This window comes from Sapajus apella, unplaced genomic scaffold, assembly GCF_009761245.1.
Source record: "Sapajus apella isolate SASKATOON/1434 unplaced genomic scaffold, GSC_monkey_1.0 scaffold10, whole genome shotgun sequence".
In the NCBI taxonomy this organism is placed as follows: Eukaryota; Metazoa; Chordata; class Mammalia; order Primates; family Cebidae; genus Sapajus; species Sapajus apella.
This window is the reverse complement of record NW_022436950.1, coordinates 31,237,462-31,262,518: the sequence shown is the minus strand read 5'-3', so window position 1 is coordinate 31,262,518 and position 25,057 is coordinate 31,237,462. Positions and strand designations below refer to the sequence as shown.

Here is a 25,057-nt window from a genome sequence, read left to right as displayed (position 1 = left end):
AAGACCAGCTGGGCAACAGAATGAGACTCTGTCTCTATTCTTTAAAAATAATAATAATACATATATAAAATAAAATTTGAATAACCATTTACTTATTTCACACCGAAAATGTTTTTTAGTTATGAACTATTTTAAACATGCTTATTTTTTGCTGATGAGAAACAGGAATTGAAATTGGGAAAAGTCTAAAACACTAAGTAAGTGACCAATATAGATACTCCCATGATTATTATCTCAAATTAACATATTGTTAAGACAAGTGTTCACCATCCTGGGCACTCGATCCATGGGTGAAAGCCTTCAGTAATGGTGAATGTTATTTTCATTTTGCTTGGCTCAAACAAATGGCGAAACTTGGAGTAAAAAAAGTAAAAGAAGAGCCCAGAGAGAGACTGGCAGTGGAGAGGTGGAGGGAGAGCCACAGAATTAGAGGCAGTCTGGAAAGGCCCTTTGGAGATCATCTAACTACCCTCCAGGGGCGGAAAGAAAAACAAACGGGAGCCGTCTGACATTTATGACTCTTACCTGCGGCGAAGATCCTCTGCCACCGCTGCCCGGCAGCTGAACAAATAGGCTCGGAGCGATTTCAGCCGCTGCCGCAGCCGCAGCACAGCAGCCAGTGGCTCTGCGTGGTGGTACAGCATGGCGTTCTCCTGCTGGATGTCGATGAGCGGCTCCTCGTACACGTACTCCAGAAACTCCTTGGCCTGCTTCGACACCTACGAAACAAGTGTGGTCAGTCCTGGCGAAGTACCTGGCTCTTCACACCTGCTCAAACTAGGAACCATAGCTGAACACGATTATTTTCTAAACACCGCCAAATGAAAAAGTCTGTAGTTGAATTAAATGTAAATTTTGGTTTCTCTCTCTTCCAGACATTCAACTGTAAGCTAGGAAGGAGTTTATTAATTCTGTATCTTGATTGCAGTGGCGATTACTGGAAATGGGATAGAATGGCAAAGTATGGTGCCATTATACTGACCCATTATATCAATGCCAATTTGCTGTTTTTGTTTTTGATATTACTTTAATTGCCTAAGATGTAGCCAAGGGAGGAAAATGTGTGAAAGGTACACAGAACCTCTCTGAATTGTCTATGCAATTTCCTGTGAATCCATGATTATTTCAAAATAAAAAAAGGAATTAATTAAGAAGACCGTCTTTTTTTTTTTTTTAATTGAGATGGAGTCTTGCTCTGTCACCAGGCTGGAGTGCGGCGGTGCAATCTTGGCTCACTGCAACCTCTGCCTCCTGGGTTCAAGTCATTCTTCCTCCTCAGCCTCCCAAGTAGCTGGGATCACAGGAGCATACCACCATGCCCGGCTAATTTTTTTGTATTTTTAGTAGAGACGGAGTTTCACCATGTTGGCCAGGATGGTCTCCACCTCTTGACCTCGTGATCCACCCACCTCGGCCTCCCAAAGTGCTGGGATTACAGGCGTGAGCAACTGTGCCCGGCCAAGAAGACTGTCTTAATACAAATATCTATTTTTTAAAAAACAATACAAATTCATATGTGCATATATAAGGATGAATATTCCACAACACTTTTTAAAAAGTAGCCACTTTAAAAAAATAGGTAAATCAAGGCCGAGTATGGTAGATCATGCCTGTAACCACAGCACTTTGGGAGGCCGAGGTGGGTGGATCACTTGAGGTCAGGAGCTTAAGACCAGCCTGGCCAACATAGTGAAACCCCAGCTCTACTAAAAATACAGAAATTAGCCAGTTGTGGTGGCACATGCCTGTAATCCCAGCTACTTGGGAGGCTGAGGCAGGAGAATGCTTGAACCCAGAAGGCGGAGGTTGCAGTGAGCCAAAATCATGCCACTGCACTCCAGCCTGGGTGACAGAGTGAGACTCCGTCTCAAAAAAAAAAAAAAAAAAAGGTAAATCATGTACATATTACAAAATTCAAAAGGATATTATTTACAGAATAATCTGACTGAATAGCAAACCAGATCAAATACACTGCTTCAATAAACAGAAAAAATTTGCTCTTATTACAACTTTGAACTTGGGCTGACTCCAGCCAATATATCCATCCAACTCTGTATCCACCTCGAGTAGTAATCCACAAGGCTATGAAAGTTTATTTTATTTTATTATTATTATTTGAGATAGAGTTTCACCTTAGTTGCCCAGGCTGGAGTGCAATGGCGCGATCTCGGGTCACTGCAACCTCCACCTCCTGGGTTCAAGCAGTTCTCCTGCCTCAGCCTCCTGGGTAGCTGGGATTACAGGCATGCACCACCATGCCCGGCTAATTTTGTATTTTTAGTAGAGACAGGGTTTCTCCATGTTGGTCAGGCTGGTCTTGAACTCCTGACCTCAGGTGATCTGCCTGTCTTGGCCTCCAAAAGTGCTGGGATTACAGGTGTGAGCCACTGTGACTGGCCTGAAAGTTAATTTTATAATGTCATTGTCATCAGTAGAAATAAATAGTAAATGGAAACACAGTATCTCAGAGATACAGAGGGAGTGGCTTAAATAATGCATAACTTGAGGGTAAGTTTTTGGAATCTCTACATACCAATCACTGATACTGAGATGTAGATTGGCTACTAATACATAGAAAGTTGGCTCAGTTTCTCTTTATGGAAGGTAAAGCCTCTCTAAAAAGTTTCCATTAAAACCTCTCTAGGAGCAAGGTTAGAACTCAACAGTAAAACAAACAAACAAAAAAAACTTTGCTTATTAAAAAGATAATTAAAAATCTACTATGGAGTGGGCTTCAAGAAGCGTGCCCCTTGGGCACTCAAAGGAATTTGGAAATTTGCTATGAAGGAGATGGGAACTCCAGATGTGCGCATTGATACCAGGCTCAACAAAGCTGTCTGGGCCAAAGGAATAAGGAATGTCCCATACCGAATCCGTCTGCGGTTGTCCAGAAAACGTAATGAGGATTAAGATTCACCAAATAAGCTCTATACTTTGGTTACTTATGTACCTGTTACCACTTTCAAAAATCTACAGTCAATGTGGATGAGAACTAATCGCTGATCGTCAAATATATCAAATAAACTTAAAAAAATTGAAAAAAAATCTACTATGTTTCATATGCTAGGCTAGAAGTATATTAATAAAGATATATAGGATGCAGTTCCTATCCTCAAGTGGCACACTGTTTGGCATGAGACAAATATTTAAAACAAATCCACATATAACATGTAGTGTGTAGCCTGTCATCTGCTACAAAAGAGGGAGGAAGTATGAATGGGGCCCACTGGTAGCTTAGAGGAGAAGAAATCAACTCTCCTGGTGGAGAGAGGGTTGGGAGCCTGGTGGGGTGAGGGCTGGGAAAGCAGGTGGCAATGGTTGTAGAAGATAAACTGAAAGTCACTTGGTGAACAAATGCGGGACAGAGGAGAGTACAACAGGCAGATACAAACATAAAAACCCCTCAATAGGTACATGTGATAATTAAATGTATGGCTATTATATGTTGATTATACATTTCTTATACATAAACATAAAATTCAATATGATCATTTTCTTATATTGTAAAGCTTATACCAAAGTTTATGTTCTTTATAGGAATGGGAAAAAATACATCATTTAAAAAAATAAAAGTCTAATTGTTTTCCTTATAAGCAATTATTTTGAGGTACCTTGTGTTGTGTGATCCTATAGCATCCTGCAGAATTAGAGTTATAGAATTAGAGAAGTTTACAGTCTCTGAAAATCCAGGTCACAAAGAGGTACCTAAAATTAGGCAAAATCTTCAACTATTTAACCAGATTGGCAATAATAGGAATTCCAAGGTGACAGAGCTAAATATCCTCACTTTTATTTTTGAGGCATATATTAATAGACACAGATACATGCCAGATACGGTAGCAGGCATTAGACATTCAGTGGAGTATAAAACAAGCATGGCCCTGTTTTTAGGTATAATAGCCCACAGTTCAGTGGGGAAAGAAAGAATTGGGTTTAAATATTTTATTTATCATGATTAAATATTTGCTATATTTAAATATCTTAAAATGAGGAAAAGACTGATGGTGTTTTGGGAAATGAAGTACAATCCACTTGAAACTGTTGCTAAAAAATGATGTATTGTACAATTCAATTAGTCTTTCTGGCTCTATTGAGCAGTGTTTATACGGAGTCAGAGCCCTGCTGAATTAGGTTAACAATGCTACCTTTTAGTAGGTGAACAGAGGGACAGAGGGCACTGGCCAGTCTCCCAGGCCTTAAAAGGCTTCACTCTTCAGGTGGTACTTAAGCCCGAAAGGAAGAAAAAAATCTTTTACAGAGAAAGTAAAAGCAGCGAGATAAATGGAAAAGCAGCCACTGATGTCAGTATTCATAAACTGAAATTACAAAAAACAAAAACAGAGCTAGTTTCAATAATGTCAAAGGTGCTGCCTTCACCAGCTATTACTAGCAGTAGGCATACGGTGCGCATCGCTACGGCAGCTGCCTGTGTACTGAACAAATCCCCACCAGATTCAGCCATTTTTGTCAGCAAGGCTGAGCACATGCGCTCGTTTTTGAGAATCAGCCACTACTAACAATTGGTGAGGGAATTTTTGAGAGAACTCAAAATTTGGTATGGGATGTTATATTTGCAAAAGAGAGCACTGTATCCCCACTGATTTCCTAAGTTCTTTTTAAATTTACTTTTAAATTATTATTTTTGTTTATTTTATTATTATTTTTTTTAGAGATAGGTTTTCTCCATGTTAGTCAGCCTGGTCTGGAACTCCCAACCTCAGGTGATCCACCAGCCTCAGCCTCCCAAAGTGCTGGGATTATAGGCGTGAGCCACTGCGTCCGGCGATTTCCTAAGTTCTAAATGACACTTCATACTGATATGAGGATTGTACTCTCAAACTCTAATTAAAAAAGAAAATGTTATAAAAAAGTCACTTAGGAACAAAAGCTAATGATATTCTTAGGTGATAAAGTTTATGTGAGAGAAACTTTATTTTTTGTTAATATAAATATTACATGAATTATATGTAAACACTGACTGTGTTCCAACTAAGAGCTAAGAGCTACCATCCTACTTTTTGTCAACCAAATTATGAAAAACTTAAAAAGGGCCAGGCGCGGTGGCTCATGCCTGTAATCCCAGCACTTTGGGAGGCTGAGGCAGATGGATCACAAGGTCAGGAGTTCGAGACTAGGCTGGCCAGCATGGTGAAACCCCGTCTCTACTAAAAAATACAAAAAATTAGCTAGGCACAGTGATGCATGCCTGTAATCCCAGCTACTCGGGAGGCTGAGGCAGGAGAATTGCTTGAACCCAGGAGGCGGAGGCTGCAGTGAGCCGAGATTGTGCCATTGCACTCCAGCCTGGGCGACAGAGCAAGACTCCGTCTCAAAAAGAAAAACACAAAAAGCCTGAGTGCCATTTCTGATGTAAAGAAAAGTTCAGCTCATAGTCGGGTACAGATGGATGAGCTCAAAACGCTGTTTTAAAAAATGAATGGTTTGGGCTGGAACTCTGTTCCATGACACCACTCCATTCACATTAGTATTACTATTAGTAATTTACCAAATACTATTAATTAATGATATTCATTCTATTCACATGAATGTTTCTTTTCATAGCATTTGTAGCTTAAAAACAGAAGAGTTGAAGCTATAAGAACTGAACTCTGTGACTGTGATTGTGCTGCAGTTTGTGAACTGACTCTTTCTTCACAACCCTGTAGTCTACATGATTCAAGAGAGATGAGAAGGAGGAATCCAAGAGGAAACAGGCCTCCACCCCTACCTCATATTCAGGAGGAGGTGGAGAAAACGGTAAAATCACATTATGATTAGCTACAAACTAATAATAACCAGATCTGCTATTTACACACATACATTTATAAGTAAACACATATTTCATTTGATTTGGACATTAAGTGTCATCAGTATAGATTCGAACATAATACGACTCTTGTTATGCTGGTGACAGCCACCTCTTAAAAACAAAGTTCTTGAATGTTGTTCAGGTTTGCATAATCCTGAGAGTGTTCTGGTATGCTCCCCCACAAAATAGCCCCTGGCAATAAAGTAATGGGGCATAGGGAATTTTTAACCATAGATAGCAATTTGGAGATGACATGGAATTATGGTGGTGGTAGTGAGGACTTTATTTTTATAAAAAGGAGGAAAATGTACCAGAATGAAACATGAGAGAACATAATCATAGAATAACAAGGACTAATAAAGATAATCTAATTCAGTTTTTCTCAACTTGTGTTCGAAGGAAAACTGGTCCCACAAAAAAGATTTTCTGAGGTCCAGTAAGATATATGCCACACACCACTTTCCTTTCTTGGAGATTCAAAGTACAGCATGTTTGCATATTAAAACTGAGACATCGGCCGGGCACAGTGGCTCAGGCCTGTAATCCCAGCACTTTGTGGGGCTGAGGCAGGCAGATCATGAGGTCAGGAGATCAAGACCATCCTAGCTAACATACTGAAACCCAGTCTCTACTAAAAATACAAGAAATTAGCCAGGTGTGGTGGCACGTGCCTGTATTGCCAGCTATTTGGGAGGCTGAGGCAGGAGAATCGCTTTAACCTGGGAGGCGGAGGTTGCAGTGAGCCGAGATTGCACCAGTGCACTCCAACCTGGGTGACAGAGTGAGACTCCATTTAAAAAAAAAAAAAACAACCCTGAGACAACTCGTACCAAAGAAAGCCTGCTTAACTCAGCCACTTCTCAAAGCTATTTGACTACAGACAGGGCAGCTGTTTAGTGCTACACAGGATGTATGGGCAGTGGGAATGTGGAAAATGAGATCCAGCCTGGATCACCACTCATGAACCACAAGAAAGGGCATCCTTCTCTACCTTACTGCATCCTCTTGCTAAGCTGTGAGTTTGCTGAGCTGTGTTCTCCTGGAGGGGTGCTTTTCCATTTCCCACAAAGCTGGCCTAGCTGTGGCCCTCCTTTTACTAACACGAAAGACTCTGATAATGCTTCATTGAATACAATTTGAGAAATACTGAACTAATCCATTGCCTGTATTTAATAGAAGAGAAAATTGAGTACAAAGAGCTTAACTAAATTATTTGTGGTCATGTCATGGTAGAATCAGAGCCAGAACTCAGATCCCTGGATACTCTGCTCTGCGCTTTTTAGCATTGCTTACATTCACAATTCTTATTTTTTTAATAATGTTACCATACTCTATCAGCTTATAACTCCATAAAATAGTTTATCCCTGCCCCTTCTCCATCTTAAAGCAAGAGTCTACAAATTAAGACTAACCTATAATTAAGCAGGACACTAACAAGTAGGCTCCCATTTGATTTTAACTTTAAAATAAAACTGAAGTTCAGTAACATTTAGTTTATAAAAAAGTTACTTATTTGTGCATTTTATTTTATTTTATTTTAGAGACAAGGCTGTGCTCTGTTGTCAAGGCTGGCTGGAATGCAGTGGCATAATCATAGTTCACTGTAACTTTGAACTTCTGGGCTCAAGGGATCCCTCCCACCTCAGCCCCTAGAGTAGCTAGGTAAGACTACAGGTGTATGCCACCACGCCTGGCTAATTTTTAAATTTTTTGTAGAGATGGGGGTCTTTCTATGCTGCCCAAATTGGTCTTGAGCCCCTGGTCTCAAGCAGATCCTTCTGCTTCAGCCTCCAAAAGCACTGGGATTATAGGCATGAGCCGCCGTGCCCAGTCTATTTGTGTATTTTTTTTTTTTTTTTACTGTTTTTCTACTTTCACTAGAATAAGGGCATCCGTGAGGGCAGAAATGATGTCCCCAGGGCCTAGAACAGCGAGCACAATAAATATCCAATAAATACTTGCTAAACAAATGAATGAGTAATATATAATGCTCTGGCCATATTTTGAACCATACACTCTTGCTTTAGACATAATTCTTACAGTTTGGTTATTTGTTTCTAAGTTCATAACATATTTAGAGTCAACAAAGAAGAAAAGATAGCTAGAAGCAGCACAGAGACAACAGAAGTGACAACTGACATCCTGGCACCAAGGGAAGAGAGGCAGCTACAGGAAGCTCCAAGGTGAAAACAAAAAGCACACAACCCTGACTGAGGGCAACGTGGCACTATCCATCAAATTCACGAACAATGGACATACCTACATCTAGGAATGTACAGACTACATCTACAGTTTTACTCATCAATGAAAAACATTTATATTCAATATTATATAGATATTCACTGACTGTCTATTATAGCAAAACACTGGACAAATCAAAAAAAGAACTAGTTAGTGTGTGTGTGTGTGTGTATATGTGTGTAAAATTCATAATGAAATATTTTTAAAAGTGTAAGGAAGAGTTTTATTATCTAAATGGGAAGCTCTCTAAGCACAGGGTATATACTATATTATCATTTTTGTATAAAAAATACATGTACCTAGAATATCTCAGAAGGAAACACAAGAAAGAAGTGTTTTGGTTGCCTCTGAGAAGAATGGGGTGAGTAAAAAGATTATTTATGTATGTACACATGCGTCCTTTTACTTTTTGAAACTTGAACTTACTGAAAGTATACTGTATTTAAAAAAGAATGAATAAAATATAGCAGTGCAGGCTGGGTGCGGTGTCTCAGGCCTGTAATCCCAGCACTTTATGACGACAAGGCGGATGGATTACCTGAGTTCAGGAGTTCGAGACCAGCCTGGCTAACATGGTGAAACCCTGTCTCTACTAAAAATACAAAAATTAGCCAGGGGGAAGAGGGGTGGGTGGTGGGCACCTGTAGTCCCAGCTGCTTGGGAGGGAGGCAAAAGAATCGCTTGGATCCAGGAAGCGGAGGTTGCAGTGAGCTGAGATTGTGCCACTGCCCTCCAGACTGAGCAACAAGAGTGAAACTCTGTCTCAAAAAAAAGTAGCAGTACAAGGCATTTAGGGAAAAACAGCCTCACTTACCACATTAAACCCTCAAGTTATCTATCATCATAGGACAGAACAATCATTTACATTTATAATTCTGGTCCAGGCACAGTGGCTCATGCCTATAATCCCAACACTTGGGGAGGTCGAGGCAGGAGGATTGTATTAGGCAAGGAGTTTGAGACCAGCCTGGGCAACATAGTGAGACCTTGTCTCTACCAAAAAATAATATAAAAATTAGCCAGGTGTGGTGGCATGCACCTGTAGTCCCAACTACTCAGGAGGCTGGGGCGGGAGGGATGCTGAGCACCAGAGTTCAGGGCTGCAGTGAGCTACAATCATGCCACTGCACTCCAGCCTGGGTAACAGAGCAAGACCCTGTCTTAAAAAAAAAAAAGATTCTGAGACATTAAAAAAGTTAACTTTTAATACATATTTTCTTAAATAGAATATGACAGTTAAAATTTATAAAATTATAAAAGTAATATAATCACATTACTAAAAATTTGGAGACTAAACATCAATTTTTTTCTAGAGGAAAAAAAAAAATCTATAATCTTACTACCGTAAAAGAACTACTTATTGCTTTGGTAAAACATTTCCTTTCTGTATTTATTCCCATCTCTATCATAAAAAATTCATAGCCAAAATCATAATAAAATCAATTCTGTGATGCTTCTTAGTCCTCTTAAAACAGTCACTGTGGGTTAATGGAGGAGGAATTAGGAACCCTTCAGTTTAATTACAATTTGTTCTCAGAATCTGCAAATGACTCTAATCAAAAGGTTTTTCCCATCAGTGAGCTTTTCCCCAGCTCTGCAAAGGCAGTGGAGCTTGCCGTGAATACCTCTCAAGATGTAGAGATAGGAAATGGTTTATGTAACACGGAAACCTCCTAGCTAAATGGAATATGAATATTCCAGCTAGGATTCAAACAAAAAAAATTTTTTTAAACAAAACTAAGGGGAACTATTTGGAAGAGTTTGGGTTGTTTGAGTTCCTCTTTGCTATGCTTGATATTTTTGATTAGGGGACAGGGAAAGTTATCTTCAAAGAGAATTTTATTAGAAAATGGCTACAGAAATTGAGGATAGGGTTTAGCTGCTTTCTAATCTTGAAGCTCAATTCAATCTTCAGTATAACACCAGAAAATAGATGAAATCCTGCTTTAAAAAAATAATTAGGGTTATTAATACTCTAGAGGGCAGGCCAGGAAATGCTTAAGATGACAGATTTCATTCTGTTCTGCAAAACCATTTTTTCACTTTTGTAAATGGATATTCAAGCCAGTCACGTACGTGCTACTGAGGATAGCAGGCAGATCTAACAGAACAATGTCTGGTCTTGGAAACTGATAGGTCTGAATTGATCCTCACAATTAGAAGAATTAAGTTAAATCCTGATAACTGAGCAAAGACAGATACCGGACTAAATGTAATGCAGTTACTTAATGCCAGTGACAGATGATGCAGATAAAATCCACCAGGCCCATTTTTGCTTTAAAATCTTTCTTGGTCCACTAAGAACTTGGGAAGGAGCGGTCTGACAAAGGAGATTTTCCTCATGTGCAGCATGGATGAAGCAAGTGTACCTAATATCTTCAATGACCTACCTATCCTCTCAAAATCAAACCTAGTTACTTGAATGACCACCACAACAAAACATCCTGCTTTACAGAGAGATTCTGAGTGTCGATGATGGCTAAATTGGTGGTTTCTGTGGCCTTCAGAGCTCATTGCAAATGGACTTGGATCTCCTCCTCATCAGCCATGCTTGCCTTTTCATTTTTCTCATTCAGTGCCACCTTTTCTGCTTTTGCTTCACCAATTGGTGTGCATTCTGCTGGCAGGTGCCACGTGCCTATGGATCACAGGGCTGGGACTGCCTCACTTTCTTGCTCTCTATACACCTCTCATAGCCGTCAAAGCCCCGCTCCAAGCAGATTAATCTAAAACTTCTAAACCAAGCTCAACTAGCATTCTTTCCCTCTAAGTAAGTTTTTATCTAATACACACATGGCAAATATATTTATAGCCTATATTCAAAGTGTCAAGTACAAGAAGCAGAGGACAGAATGATAATTTTGTCTGGTAGAGGGGAAGGAAAGAATCAGGAGAGGAAAAGCAGTTTTAAGCTGGGTTTTAGGATTTGCTGTTGTGGGTGAGGACAACAGGAAGACAAGAGGTGTGAAATAGCATGGCATGACAAGGAAATAGATGGATAACTGTAATATTACTAAAGAGATTGGTGCTAAGGAACAGTTATGGATGAAGGAGCTAGGAAGGCAGGCAGGGACTAAGGATCGCGACGGCTAAGAGACTTGTATTTGTCCTGTATACAATCGTAGTAAAAGCTAACCATAACTGTGGGCTTACGACGTGCCACACCCTGTGCCAGGTGCTTTCTGTGAGTCACTCATTTAAGCAAACAGCAACCTTATGAACTGGGTTCTATTATTATTTACATTCCAAAGACAAAGAAGCTAAGACTAAGAGAGAGTAAGAAACTTACTTAAGGTAAGATTTGGACTTTTCTTTTGAAATATAACAACCAGAGAGCAACGCTTAAAGGCAGGAAGCACAAATAGGAGGCTCCTGACTTCCTTCATGTGAGTGAGACTGAGGGTTGGAGTTAGTGCGGTGGGACGGGAGTACAGTGGAGAGCATGACCTCAAGAACTAAAATTAAGGCTTGGTTTTGCTAGTGGCTTAGGCAGTGTAGGTTTGGGAGAGGGAGGAGTCCAGGAGGTCTCCCACGTCTGGCAGTGGTGACTGTGGGCCGTTCACCAAGGCAGGTAATGTGCACTCAGGGGAACATCTGGTGAGTGTGATGTGATAAAGCCAATTTGGGAAATGTTGAGATTGAGGTTCCCAGGGGACAGGCGTCATTCTTTCATTTATTTAATATGCATTCCTGCTTATTTGCTATGTGCCAGAACTGTGCTAAAACACATTCTGTGTGCCCAGAGAGCTCACTGTTATAGAGAAAATAGACAAGGAACTAGCTGTTATATAGCTGTTATGATAATAAAAATAGTAACAGCATCCATTCATTAAGTGCTTTTCTTTTCTTTCTTTCTTTCTTTTTTTTTTTTTTTTTGAGACAGAGTTTCACTCTTTTTGCTCAGGCTGGAGTCCAGTGGAGCGATCTTGGCTCACTGCAACCTCCACCTCCCGAGTTCAATCCCAGCCTCCCGAGTAGCTAGGATTACAGGCATGCGCCACCATGCCCGGGTAATTTTGTATTTTTAGTAGAGATGGGGTTTCTCCATGTTGGTCAGGCTGGTTGCGAACTCCTGACCTCAGGTGATCCACCCACCTCAGCCTCTCAAAGTGCTGGGATTACAGGCATGAGCCACTGCGCCCGGCCAGCTAAGTGCTTTTCTTATATTATCCCAATCCACACAACTGTTTCAGGTAAATATGTGAAATTATGATGAGAACAAATACTTACTTGGTGTACACTATGTGCTGGGCACTGTTCTAAACATGATACATGCATTCACCCATTTCCCCAGCAGTAACTCTATAAGGCATGAATATTCTTATTTACATATGAGAAAACTGAAGCACAGAGTCTAACTTGTCTAGGTTAAACAGCTAACTAGCAAGTGACAATGCCAAGACTTGAACCCTGAAAGTCTGGGCTTGTTTTACAGGTTACAAAACTGAGGCTCTAGGAAATTCAAGCAATGTCCCCCCAAAAATCAAGCACCTGATAAAGGGTAGAGGTTTTCTAAGCTCCTGCTATTAAGTGCAGTTCTCAAGGTCCACGTGACATGATGGTGGCACGAAGGAGAGAGCCAGCAACGCAGTCAATGGGGAGTGGTGAGGAGCAACAGATAAGCTATTACCACGGAGGACATGCCTTCTTTAGCTCTCAAAGAATAAACAGGGGTTCCCTAGATGGATAAAAGTATCTGGAGCACAGGTAGAAAGATGGTCACTAAACAAGAGAAGAGGTTCTTCTTTTTCTCAAGACAGGAGGGAAAACAGGATAGGTACAAATATAGATAGATTTGTAGATATTCATATTCATATTTCATAACTTCATTTTTCTCCCTGAAGTAGAAGACAAGGTCATATGCTGAGAAGAATTAGAATGAAGCATCTTGAAAACAGTGAAGATTTGGATGATTATTGGGTAGAACTGGAAACAGAGTTGCCCAGGGATATATTAGAAAAGGACAAAACCAATTGGCCACTCACAATTTTCATGTTTGTTTTAGACTTCAAAGATTCCAGGTAGGTGACAGCTCTAGGTCCCTTACCCACCTACTTGCTCCCAGATGACATAGTTACAATGAAAGTAAGTCTCAGACATCTGTTAGCAAGGTGGCATAAAAACAGACACCAATGGAACAGAACAGAGAACCTAGAAACAAATCCATGCATTTACAGCCAACTCATTTTCAACAGAGCTGCCAAGGACATATATTGGGGAAAGGACAGTCTCCTCCGTAAATGGTGTTGGGAAGACTGGATATCCATATGCACAAGAATGAAACTAGACCCCTCAGCATATACAAAAATCAAACAAAAATGTATTAAAAACTGAAATGTAAGACCTAAATAAAATGTAAGACCTAAATAAAATTACCAGAAGGAAGCATTGGAAAAATGCTTCAAAACATTCGTCTGGGCAAACATTTTTTGGGTAAGATCTCAAAAGCACAGGCAACAAGAGAAAAAATAGGTAAGCAGGATTACATCAAGCTAAAAACCTTCTGTATAGCAAAAGAAACAACCAACAAAGTGAGGAGACAATATACAAAATAGAAGAAAATATGTGCAAGTCATTAATCTGAAAAGGATTAATAGCCAGAATATAAGCAACTCAACCCAATAAGAACAACAACAACAAAATCTTATTTTAAAATGGGCAAAAGATCTGAATAGACAGGCATGTTAAAAAATGCTCGACATCGGCCGGGTGCGGTGACTCATGCGTGTAATCCCAGGACTTTGGGAAGCCAAGACGGTTGGATCACGAGGTCAAGAGATCGAGACCATCCTGGTCAACATGGTAAAACCCCGTCTCTACTAAAAATACAAAAATTAGCTGGGCGTGGTGGTGCGCGCCTGTAGTCCCACCTACTTGGGAGGCTGAGGCAGGAGAATTGCTTGAATCCGGGAGGTGGAGGTTGTGGTGAGCCGAGATCATGCCATTGCACTCCAGCCTGGGCGACAAGAGTGAAACTATGTCTCAAAAAAACAAAAACAAAAACAAAAAACTCAACATCACTAATCATCAGGGAAATGCAAATCAAAACCACAATGAGATATCATCTTATTCCAGTTAAAATGGCTATTACCAAAAAGACAGAAAATAACAGGTGCTGGTGAGGATGTGGAGAAAAGGGAATGAATGCTCAGACACTGCTAGTGGGAATGTAAATTAGCACAGCCACTGTGGAAAACAGTATGGGAGTTCTTCAATAAATTAAAAATAAAATTAACATATGATCCAGCAATCTTACTGCTAGATATATATACAAAAGAAGGTAGATATGGAATCAACTTAAGTGCCCATCAATGGACGAACAGATAATCTGGTATTTATACACAATGGGATATTATTCAGCCATAAAAAAGAATGAAATTCTTGGCCAGGTGTTCTGGCTCATGCCTGTAATTCCAGCACTTTGGGAGGCCAAGGTGGGAAGATTGCTTGAGCTCAGGAGTTTGAGGCCATTCTGGGCAAGATGGCGAAACCCAGACTCTACAAAAAATACAAAAATTAGTCAGATGTAGTGGTGTGCACCTATAGTCCCAGCTAGTTGGGAGGCTAAGGTGGGAGGACTGCTTGAGCCCAGGAGGTCAAGACTGCAGTGAGCCATGAGTGTGCCACTGTACTCCACCTTGAGTGACAGAGTGAAACCCTGTTTCAAAATAAATAAATAGGCCGGGTGTGGTGGCTCATGCCTGTAATCCCAGCACTTTGGGAGGCCAAGGCGGGTGGATCATGAGGTCAAGATATCGAGACTATTCTGGTCAACATGGTGAAACCCCATCTCTACTCAAAATACAAATAATTAGCTGGGCATGGTGGCGCGTGCCTGTAGTCCCAGCTACTCAGGAGGCTGAGGCAGGAGAATTGCCTGAACCCAGGAGGCGGAGGTTGTGGTAAGCCAAGATCGTGTCATTGCACTCCAGCCTGGGTAACAAGAGCGAAGCTCCGTCTCAAAAATAAATAAATAAATAAATAAATAAATAAATAAAATTCTCTCATTTGCAACAACATGGATAGAACTGGAAATTAAAGTGAAATAAGCCAGGCACAGAAACGACACTCTCACTCACATGTGGGAGCCAAAAAGTTGATCTCATGGAGGTGGTGAGTAGAATGGTGGTTACAGGAGGCTAAGAAAAGTAGGGGGAAGAGGGGAATGAAGAACGGTTGGCTAATGGGTATAAAAATACAGTTGGAAAGAAGTTCTAGTGTTTAATAGCATAGTAGGGCAACTATAGTTCATAATTATTGTATATTTCAAAAATATCTAGAAGAAAACATTTTGAATGTTCCCAACCCAAAGAAATGATAAATATTTGAGGTGATGGATACCCTGATTTAATTATTACATGCTGTATGTATGTATCAAAATATTACATATACCCTATAAACATCTACAACTATTACGGATCAATTTTAAAAGCAGTCATACAGCCTGTTTCTACAGGATGCACCTTGCACAGAAGGTACATTCAAGGCAGATGTCACACATTCTGGCAGAAGGATCAGAAAAGCTTCTGGTCATATCAGGTAATTAAGTATGTTATCTATTATGTATGTAAGATGCAGGATTATAATAGAATCCTAAGCCTAGAGTGCTACCTCGGTAAGAACTTAGATTCCTGGGCTTGCCAAATTCGAATACCTTTTTAATGCAAGGGTGGAAATGCTGTACCATATACCTAACCAGTTTACATATCTCGAAGACTAGTAGGTTGAAAACTAAAGCTGAGATGTCCAATAGGCAATTAAAGCCACAGATCTCAATTTCAGTAGCAAAACTGGAGCTGCAGATAAAAGTACGAATTGTCAGCATATGAGTCCTGGTAGTTAAAACCATGTAGGGGAGGAGATGCCCAGTAGAAAGAGTGTAAAGCGGGAAACAAAATAATGAGTCTTAAGAAAGTCCACTATTAAAGGTATAGGCAGAGGACAAGAAATTAGAAAAGGTGATTGAAAAAGAAGAGTTAGAAGGAGAACTAGGGGTGTGTTATCAAAACCAAGGCAGGAGAATTCAAGGGGAGTATGGTCCATCTGGTTAAATAGTGTATCCTAGATACAGTCCAATAGAATAAGAAACTGCCAAGAGTCAACAAGATTTGGCAAAATTGTGATGGAGAAGAGAAGAGATCTGGCAAAACTGTGATGGAGAAGAGAGGAGAAGACCATGAACACAGGCAGCAGGGATAAACTTTCGCAAGACCAGTAATGTTTCTTCGGTGGCTGGAAGGAGGACAATGAGGATAGATGCGGATGTAGGCATGTTTGTAGGTCAGTTGGCAGGCTTATTGCATAATCATCCCTCTTTTCTCTATGAAGTAGAAGATAATAGCACTTTATAGGGTGTCTTGGACTGGGTATTTCATCTCTTTAAGATCACAGATGCAGAAATAAAAGAATTTGATGAAAGCTAATGACATAAATGGAAGACAACTTCAACAAGCTTCTAATATCGCATCTAAGTACCTACTGGCCCCAATGGCCACAGACAGCTTTTTCTCTTATTTCATGCTCCAAGCAATAGTCAAACCCTTCTATTGTTTACACAATTCCATCATTCACAGTGAGTCAACTGTATCATTCTAGCAATTCTCTCTCTTCTGGATAGTTTACATCAGTGTAGAAAACATACGGTTATTTTTTCCATTAAAACAAAACAAAACAAAACAAAAATCAAACCTAACTTGATTCTACTTCCCTTCAAGTTACTCCTGATGTCTCTTCTTCCCTTTATAGCAAAACTTCTCAAAAGAGTTGTCTATTCTTGTTTCTCTCTCTCTATTCTATGTTGAATCCACTTCAATCAGACCTTTGCTCCCACCACTCCATTCAAACTGCTTTCATTAAGGTCACTAATTACCTCCACATTACTAAAGCCAGTCGTCAGTTCTCAGTGCTCATCTTACTTGACCTATCAGCATCTGTCACAATTCATCTGGAAATGCTTTCTTCACGTGGCTTGTCACACACCCTGGGATCCTTCTACCTCACTGCTCACTCCTTCTTGGCCTCCTTTGCTGGTCCCTCCTCTCGTCTCTACGTGCCTAAGTTTGAGTGTCCCCATTCCAAACTTCCTCTCCGAAGTCTGAGTGTCCCCTGTTCCTCTTCTCCTCTATTGACTTGGATTTTTAGAGCTACTAAGCCTGCTATTTATACTTCCTGAATAGCCTCTTTGGCTGTTAGCAGTTAATTTGCAAAGCTGTTAGCCTATACCTGTGATGCTCACTTTCTCTCCTTTTTAAAAAACCACAGTCTGATGAAGGCCTGAGGATGGCTCAGTGTATTGTTTCTTGCTGTTGGCCCCTACTCAGAAGTCTTCTTAGCTTCGCTCAAGGTTCTGGTTCTAGTTCCAAAGGCCTGGATTTGCTAGAAGACTGACCTTCACATGAGTAGGAGCACTACTCTACTGTAAGAAATATCTCGGGCCACACAGTGGCTCACACCTGTAATCTCAGCATATTGGGAGGCCAGGGCAGGAGTTCGAGACGGGGTTTCACCATGTTGCCAGGCTGGGCAACATGGTGAAACCCTGTCTCTACTAAAACTACAAAAATTAGCTGGGCTTGGTGGTATGCATGTGTAATTCCAGCTACTTGGAATTGTACTTTGGGACTACTGTCTCAAAAAAAAAAAAAAACAAAAAAACCTAGACACAAACAAATGAATCAAAACAAAACAAAAAAGAAGTATCTTGGATTATAAAAGTCCTTGCCTAGAAAGATCACTAGCATGCTCATGTGTGTATTATTTTCCCATTTTTATCTTCCCATAGTGTTGTGAGGTTGAAGATAAGATCAAATAAAAAATAATAAAAGAGGTTCCTTTCTCTCAGAATTCTCTCTTAGCACCAGAAGTAAAAACTGCTCTATATGTCTTTTCAAATGAGGAAACTAATAAGAGTCATAGTTAAGAAGTCTTTCAACTGTGAGATATATAAGAAGCATTAGGTAAGGTCTTGCAGCTTTTATGAGACTACTAATCATATCTGCTTCAAATTGTTTGATCACTATCTTTATAATCCACCGGAGAACACATGAACACCTGAATTATTATTATGAAGTGAGCCCAGTTTTTGTACCTACCTTATATTTTGAAGTGTCCCAGTTGTGGACTATGCGTGCTGGGATGAGAAAGCTGTCGTCCACGTGGCAGCTGCTGCAGTAATACCACCCACTGTAGTTGCACACCTTGGCTTTCCCATTGGAAAGACCTATGGATCGCTGGCAGCCTGTTCAAGGAAAAAGAAAGAATCTATGATTGCTGTTGTACTTTTAACACCACAGAACAAGGTTATAGAGCTCTAACATCACAGAACAAGGTAAACGAAAGTCTGCAATGAAAAAGAGAATAGAGTTGTACAGTTGTGTCCTCTTCTTCCTAGTATGACAGCCTGCACCTTCACCTCCTAGGGTATTGCTATGCCATAAACTAGTGCCCCATCTCTGGTCTCTTCGATTCCATCTCTTCTGCATACAGCTGCCAGAGATCAGTCTCTCTACAACCTGCCTTTATCTCCTCACTGCCCTGCTCAGAACTCCATTTCCACCAAGCATTTTGCTGAGGGCTTCTCATATAGAATCTTCTTTAATCAGCACAACTTCTCTATGAGAAAGATATTATTGACTCTATTTTATAGATGAAGAATCTAAGATTTTTATGAGGTTAAGTATCTTTTCTGAGTTTACCTAGCCAAGAAAAAGCCGGAGCTTGGATTTGGCTCTAAATTTGTCTGATGCTAAAATAATTCCCGAAACTGCTATGTAGCCTTCCTTTGCTTACTAAATCACTGTAAGGAATTTGGCCTCTGATTGGATCTCGCCTTTCTAACTTCCCCTCCCACTACTGTCCAATGGGAATGTAATCACTTTATTCCAGTCAGAGAACCCTCCTCACTGGTACCCAGATAAATACAGTGTGCTTACTCCACCCTCCGTACATTAACACGTATTACCTCCCCTTACACAGCACTCTATTCTCTGCTCTTTACTTCAACGAATCTTCCCTAAGACTACTGTTGCCTACAATGCCTTTTTCAGATCCAAGAAACTCCATGATTCTGTGAGCACTGTCTTGGCACTGTCAGGGAACCTGGTAATAATCGTAGCCCTTCCACAGGGAAACCATTTGTTTTCTTTAGGTAGGAAAAACTATTTTCTACTGAGTATGTAAATTCTACCACGATCATCCCCAAGGACAAAATCCTGGCAGATCCAGAATAGGTAGTCAAGAATACACAAATAGCATCAATATTCTGACATTTCTGGTCTGTAGCTTTCATTTTAGAAATCCTTATATGTGGCCCATTTTATGGTTTGATACCAAGAACTATATTGATCAAAAAGATCTGACATTAAGCCTATTTCATGAAGTAGGGCAAAAATGAATTAATCTTTCAGTACTACTACAATGAGTACTACTACTACTGGTAATAATAACATAATGATCAGTGTTGTAACCCATTGCCATTACAAGAAGGTCAAACACATTTATTTAACAAACTACCAACCTAAGAAGATTCTGATTCACATGAATTCCATGAATGAAAGTATTGCAAGACTCAACAGAACTTTCATTTTCATTACAAATACAATGGCATCAGTAATTAAGCAGTTTCTAGTGCATCCTCTGGAAAGAGAATTATAGCTCATTGTTTTTAAATACAAGAGAAATAGGAAGAAGATAAGTAAATATATTAGCATTAGGCTTCCAGAACTTGATCCAGTTCCTTTCTAGAATGGCTATTTCTTTACTATTGAGCAGCAAAAAGATCATAACAAGCTCCTGTTCTTCAGACTGGCTAAGGAATGAGAAATGTGTGAAAGAAGGGTTAAAACCAACACACATGTAGCTCCTGATTGACAAAGGAGACCTTGCCACAGTTACAGCACTGTGAATGTTGGAGTGCTGCTCCCTGCACTTACTGACTATATTACTCATTTGGCATTTAGCACGTGCCTTTTGAAATTATCATGCCTTTTTATGGGCTTGTCCAACCAGGACCACGCTAGAAACTTCTCAGATCTATTTTTTTTTATTCTCAGCAATTCACATAGAGCTTTACACACAGGGGACAATCAATAAATATTTATGTTGAAGGAATGATAAACTCGGTACTATCTGGCACATGCACATTCACATAAACTGTATATACAGAAATTTTAATTTTCCAAAGCGATTCCAAAACTGATCCTCTTAACCTGATCACCTGCTTCTCAAAACAGCCTTTCATTAATATCCCTGTTAAAATATGTTGCCTATTCTAAGAATTATACATGACCTATGTTCGCATAGAACTGTGGAACTGGCCAGGTGTGGTTGCTCACACCTGTAATCCTAGCTCTTTGGGAGGCCAAGGCCAGTGGATTGCTTGAGTCCAGGAGTTTGAGTCCAGCCTGGGCAACATGGTGAAACCTTGTTTCTATAAAAAATACAAAAAAATTCACTAGGTATTGTGATGAGGGCCTGTAATCCCAGCTGCTGGGGAGGCTGAGGTGGGAGGATCACTTGAACCCAGGAAGTCAAGGCTGCAGTGAGCTGTGATCATGCCATTGCACTCTAGCCTGAGTGATAGAGGAAAGCTCTAGGAAAGAAAGAAGGAGAGAGAGAGAAGGAATGAAGGAAAGAAAGAAAGAAAAGGAAGGAAGGAAGGAAAGAAAGAAAAGAAAGAAAAGAGAGTGAGAGAAAGAGAGGGAAAGGAAAAGAAAAAAAAATGAACTGTGGAACAGAGTTCAGTGGAACTTAACATATCCTAGACAGTGGGATACTGATGTTTCCAAAAATTAATAGACAAATTGGCTGACACTAAAATGACACTGAGTAGAATCCAATCTTTCCTAATGACTTAAAAGGTGATTATGATCTTGCAGAAATTCAAGATCATCATTACAGTTTAAATTCTCACCACAGAACACTGAAAAAATAAATTTTGGACATAACAGACATCAATAAGCATTTGCTGGATATTTATATATTCCCTAGTAGGCACTACTGGGTTTATCTGTCTATAATTTTAATGACCTTATTCTAATTTTCTGGATGCAACATATATAGGCAATATTAAAATATACAAACCTCCATTTTAAGAAAGCCTATAGCTTAAGAACGTTCATATCAACTGGGCACACAGATCCAAAGCTCACCATGCTAAGGGATCAACTCAATTAACTGAGTTAACATCCTCACAACTGTGCACAGGTCTCCAGGCTCATAAAAGACAGAAAGGATGAGAGAAAATGGATAAGGTCCATTCAGGTTTTAGTTTAGACATAAGCAGCAGCACATAAACACCTACCTTTAGTCTTTGGGTGTCTTTACTTTCATACCTTATTAAGAACCATGCTATCCTACTCTTGGTGCTGAAATCACCCTAATGACCCAGAAGTAGGTTTGAACCTGTCTGCATGCTCAAAACTACTTTAGACACATGGGGTGCAGACAATCACTAGTCTAAAGGCAGGAAGCCTGAGTCTACATAGGGACCACTGTGAGCCTGACCATCAGCCTCTCTAGGCCTTGCCTCCTCACCACAAAATAATGTGTTAGCCTTAATTGATGAATTGCCAAATTTGAGTGAGCAATGGAATTTTCTGGAGATGTGTGTGAAAAATGTGGACCCTTCTTCCCACTCAAGCGATTTTGGCTCTGTAGGTCTTGGATAGGGACCAAAAATCTGCATTTCTAATGAGCATCCTCCCCCTTCCCATCCTATCCCCAACCCACACCAGGGACTTTGATGGCTGAAAGCTGAGAATTGCTCCCTGATTTCTAGGTGACCTCCAAGGTCCCTCAAGCTCTAAAATTCTGCTTCTACCCAACAAAAGTGCAGAGGGTGTGCAGACCACTCAGTGAAAAGCTCAGAATTTGTCACATAATTTACCCTGTAGGCTTCAAAAAAATCAATATTTTAGGTTCTCAGTCAATTTCTAAAAAACTGGCTATGTAGAAACAACCTGACTTCATTTTGCCAGTGTTTTTCCAGAGCATTCTTGTCTCCACTGGGAGTATCCTATTTACTTTGGAAAGAATGAAACTTTTAACCCCTAAATCCAATATATTTGTATTTGGAAGAACATAGAATAGTTGGAAAAGATTAGAGGCTAGTTAGTGGCCTGATGTAGATTCGTTTTCTAAAAAACAACACATGCCATTTATTTGAAGAAGGAAACATGAGTTTTTTCAATTAACTGCAAAATTTCCTTTACTATCATAGTAGCAAATCATGGACTAAACTGTCTGAAACAATTCCTCATAAAGATACACAATCTGGGATTTCACTTTATCATTGTGGGGTTTTTAACAGGGAAAAATTTTTTCTTAATAATCACTGTTACAAAAAACCATTTTTTTAGAGGGTGCCAAAGCTGGACTCTGAAAAGGTACATTATGGGGAGAAAAATAGAGCGTAAAGTAGAAACAAAAAGTAATTAATTGAAATAACTAATTAGGGCTTATTTACATATTATATTTTTATGTACTTTCAAACAGACTTTTCAGCAATGTTTCTAAATTAAAGGGCATTTGTAGTAGGGAACACTCCACATGTTGGATCAAAGCAAATACATTCTTCCCAGACTCTTTTTGAAACTTTTCAGAGAGTGTATTCAATTCATAGGAACAAAAAACTATCTCGCCAGAGAACCCACTGGCCTTTTTTTATTATTGCCTCCCACTCCACTTCAAATCTTTAATGAACACATGCTCTGAAGAGCTCAGCCTCCCCTCTGATACACTCTTGGAAACAAATGTCACCATTTAACCAAAATCCTATTTGCTGCATATACTGTCCATTTCCCAAATGGCCTTTCACTAAATACACCCAAAAGAATCTGTTGCTGGGGATTGTGCAGAATTTTGGCATACTTCTCCACAAAAGCACAGTCTTTCTTCTAACAAGTGTACCTAGTTAGCTCAACTGGCTGCAGTTGTGACAGAAGCTGTGATACTGAGGAAGAGCCAGCCACCTTCTCTCTACTTCATGACTATCACCTTCAGCTCTCCGTTCCCCGACCAGTAGTTGGAAAACTCATGGGCATAAGAGGGAAGAATGAGAAAGCCGTGGCTGGATCCAAGTGCATCTCTCTCACTAAGGAAGGAACTCATACAGTGCTAAGTGTGGTCAGTTATGCCCCCCACTTTCCGTCTCTTAAAGTGAGCTTTTACCTAATTCAGTAAGGTAAATCCAGTTTTTTGCATTTAGAAGGTAGAAATGCTCTAGGAAAAGAACAAGGGCAAATAAAAAAGAAGAGAAGGTGCCTTTGTAAAAGGAAGGAAAAGAGATAAAGAGGGTGAGAGGACACATTTTCGTTTGCTCTGTAAAAATAGAAAGAAAAAAAAAACCTGGCAAGTTTCACATCCTCTTTTATTTTATGCACCAAATAGGGAGAGATGTCCATAGGAGTGAGCAAGGGGACTTCCCTGTTCCTCCTTCCATCCCTGCATTTTCCTGGCTGGAGACAGTGAGCTGCGGTAAGCACTGTGTAAAATGTTGCTTGAAGGCCTAGACTTTGATCATATATGCTCAAGACCAGATTTCCCCAAATAAAGAAAAATAAACATGCAGGCTCAAGGACTTGCTATTTTACAAGAATTAGGGGGAAATGGCTGGGCATGGTGGCTCACACCTGTAATCCCAGAACTTTGGGAGGCCGAGGTGGGCAGATCACCTGAGGTCAAGAGTTCGAGACCAACCTGACCAACACGGAGAAACTCGTCTCCACTAAAAATACAAAATTAGCCGGGTGTGGTGGCTCATGCCTGCGATCCCAGCTACTCAGGAGGCTGAGGCAGGAGAATCACTTGAACTGGGGAGGTAGAAGTTGAGGTAAGCTGACATCGTGCCATTGCACTCCAGCATGGGCAACAAGAGCAAGACTCCGTATCAAAAAAAAAAAAAAAAAAAAGAATTAGGGAGAAAAGTCATAAAGAACTTTGCTTCCCTAGCTCTCTAGCCATTGGCTCTTTAAGTAGTCAAATTTTGAACCTGTACTTTTAAAAATAAGGTATTAAATTTGGTATACAATCTTAAGTCCTCCCTGGGGTTAGCACAGAGCTGGGCACAGTGTTTAAAGAAAGGCTTATTTGACACAGGACACAAGGAATTTTTGCAATGTAGCCTTGAGGTCCATTAAAGGAAGTAGAGGCAAAGCAAACCTGGGCCCCAGACTTGCATCCTCCACTGTCAGAGGGAACAGAGCTGAAATCTAAGACTGACCACACATATGTAGTCTGAAGTTAACATGGTGAAACTGGTGCTAGAGAATTCTACATAACTGTAGAATGGAAAGGGGATAAAGAGTGAGGGACACTGAGAAACATCTGCTCAAAAATCTGTCATCCAAAACTTTTTACATCTCAAGAATCCAAGCTATTCTGTCTTTGGGGCAAGCTGGTGACCCATAAAGTAGGAGCTATCTATTTCGCCATAAATCAATTAAGACATTAAACATTTGGATGGAGAATCAGGCACATGCCATTAAGTATGCATTCTGTCAGTTACAAAGCAAATAGTATCCACAGCATCTCAAATAAAACTAAAGGAACAATAGGGGAAATCCGGAAAAAACCCATTGTGTGCCATGTGTAATTGCTAATGCAGATGGTATGGCATGCAGCTGATGGTATGGCATGCAGTCTTTGGATTCAGTTCATGGACTGACTTTAGACTGCAACACTTCAAAATTATTTTCTCTATAAGGCTTTGTCCCTTCTAAGTGAATTCTCTTCCCAAGGGATGGAAACTTCACAGTTGGGAGGAAATACACATTCTCAAATACAGTTCTGCGTGCTGATGGTTGTTTTTAAAGCTACATGACAATTCATTTCTGCTCATCAAAACAAATTTTTTTGGATGGGCTTCGTTTTATGTTCACCTACAAATTTTATAGCAGTAAGAGATTATATATGAGAATGACAGCCAACTGTCATTCCTTGCTGGCTGAAACTGACTCATAAAGTTCCACTCCAAAGCCGGGCGTGGTGGCTCATGCCTGTAATCCTTTG

General features: G+C 40.1%; 1 protein-coding gene across 2 annotated transcripts in view; it reads right to left on the bottom strand.

Annotated features, from left to right (window-relative positions):
* The window catches only part of PLEKHM3 (pleckstrin homology domain containing M3), a 201,252-nt gene that overhangs the window by 107,371 nt on the left and 68,824 nt on the right, over nt 1-25,057 (bottom strand). For both annotated transcript variants that reach the window (XM_032278451.1, XM_032278452.1), the window contains exons 4-5: nt 18,142-18,287; nt 526-719 (exon numbers count right to left, since the gene is read on the bottom strand). In XM_032278451.1, coding sequence (XP_032134342.1) covers nt 526-719; nt 18,142-18,287 — 340 coding nt within the window. The remainder of the gene's footprint in view (nt 1-525; nt 720-18,141; nt 18,288-25,057) is intronic.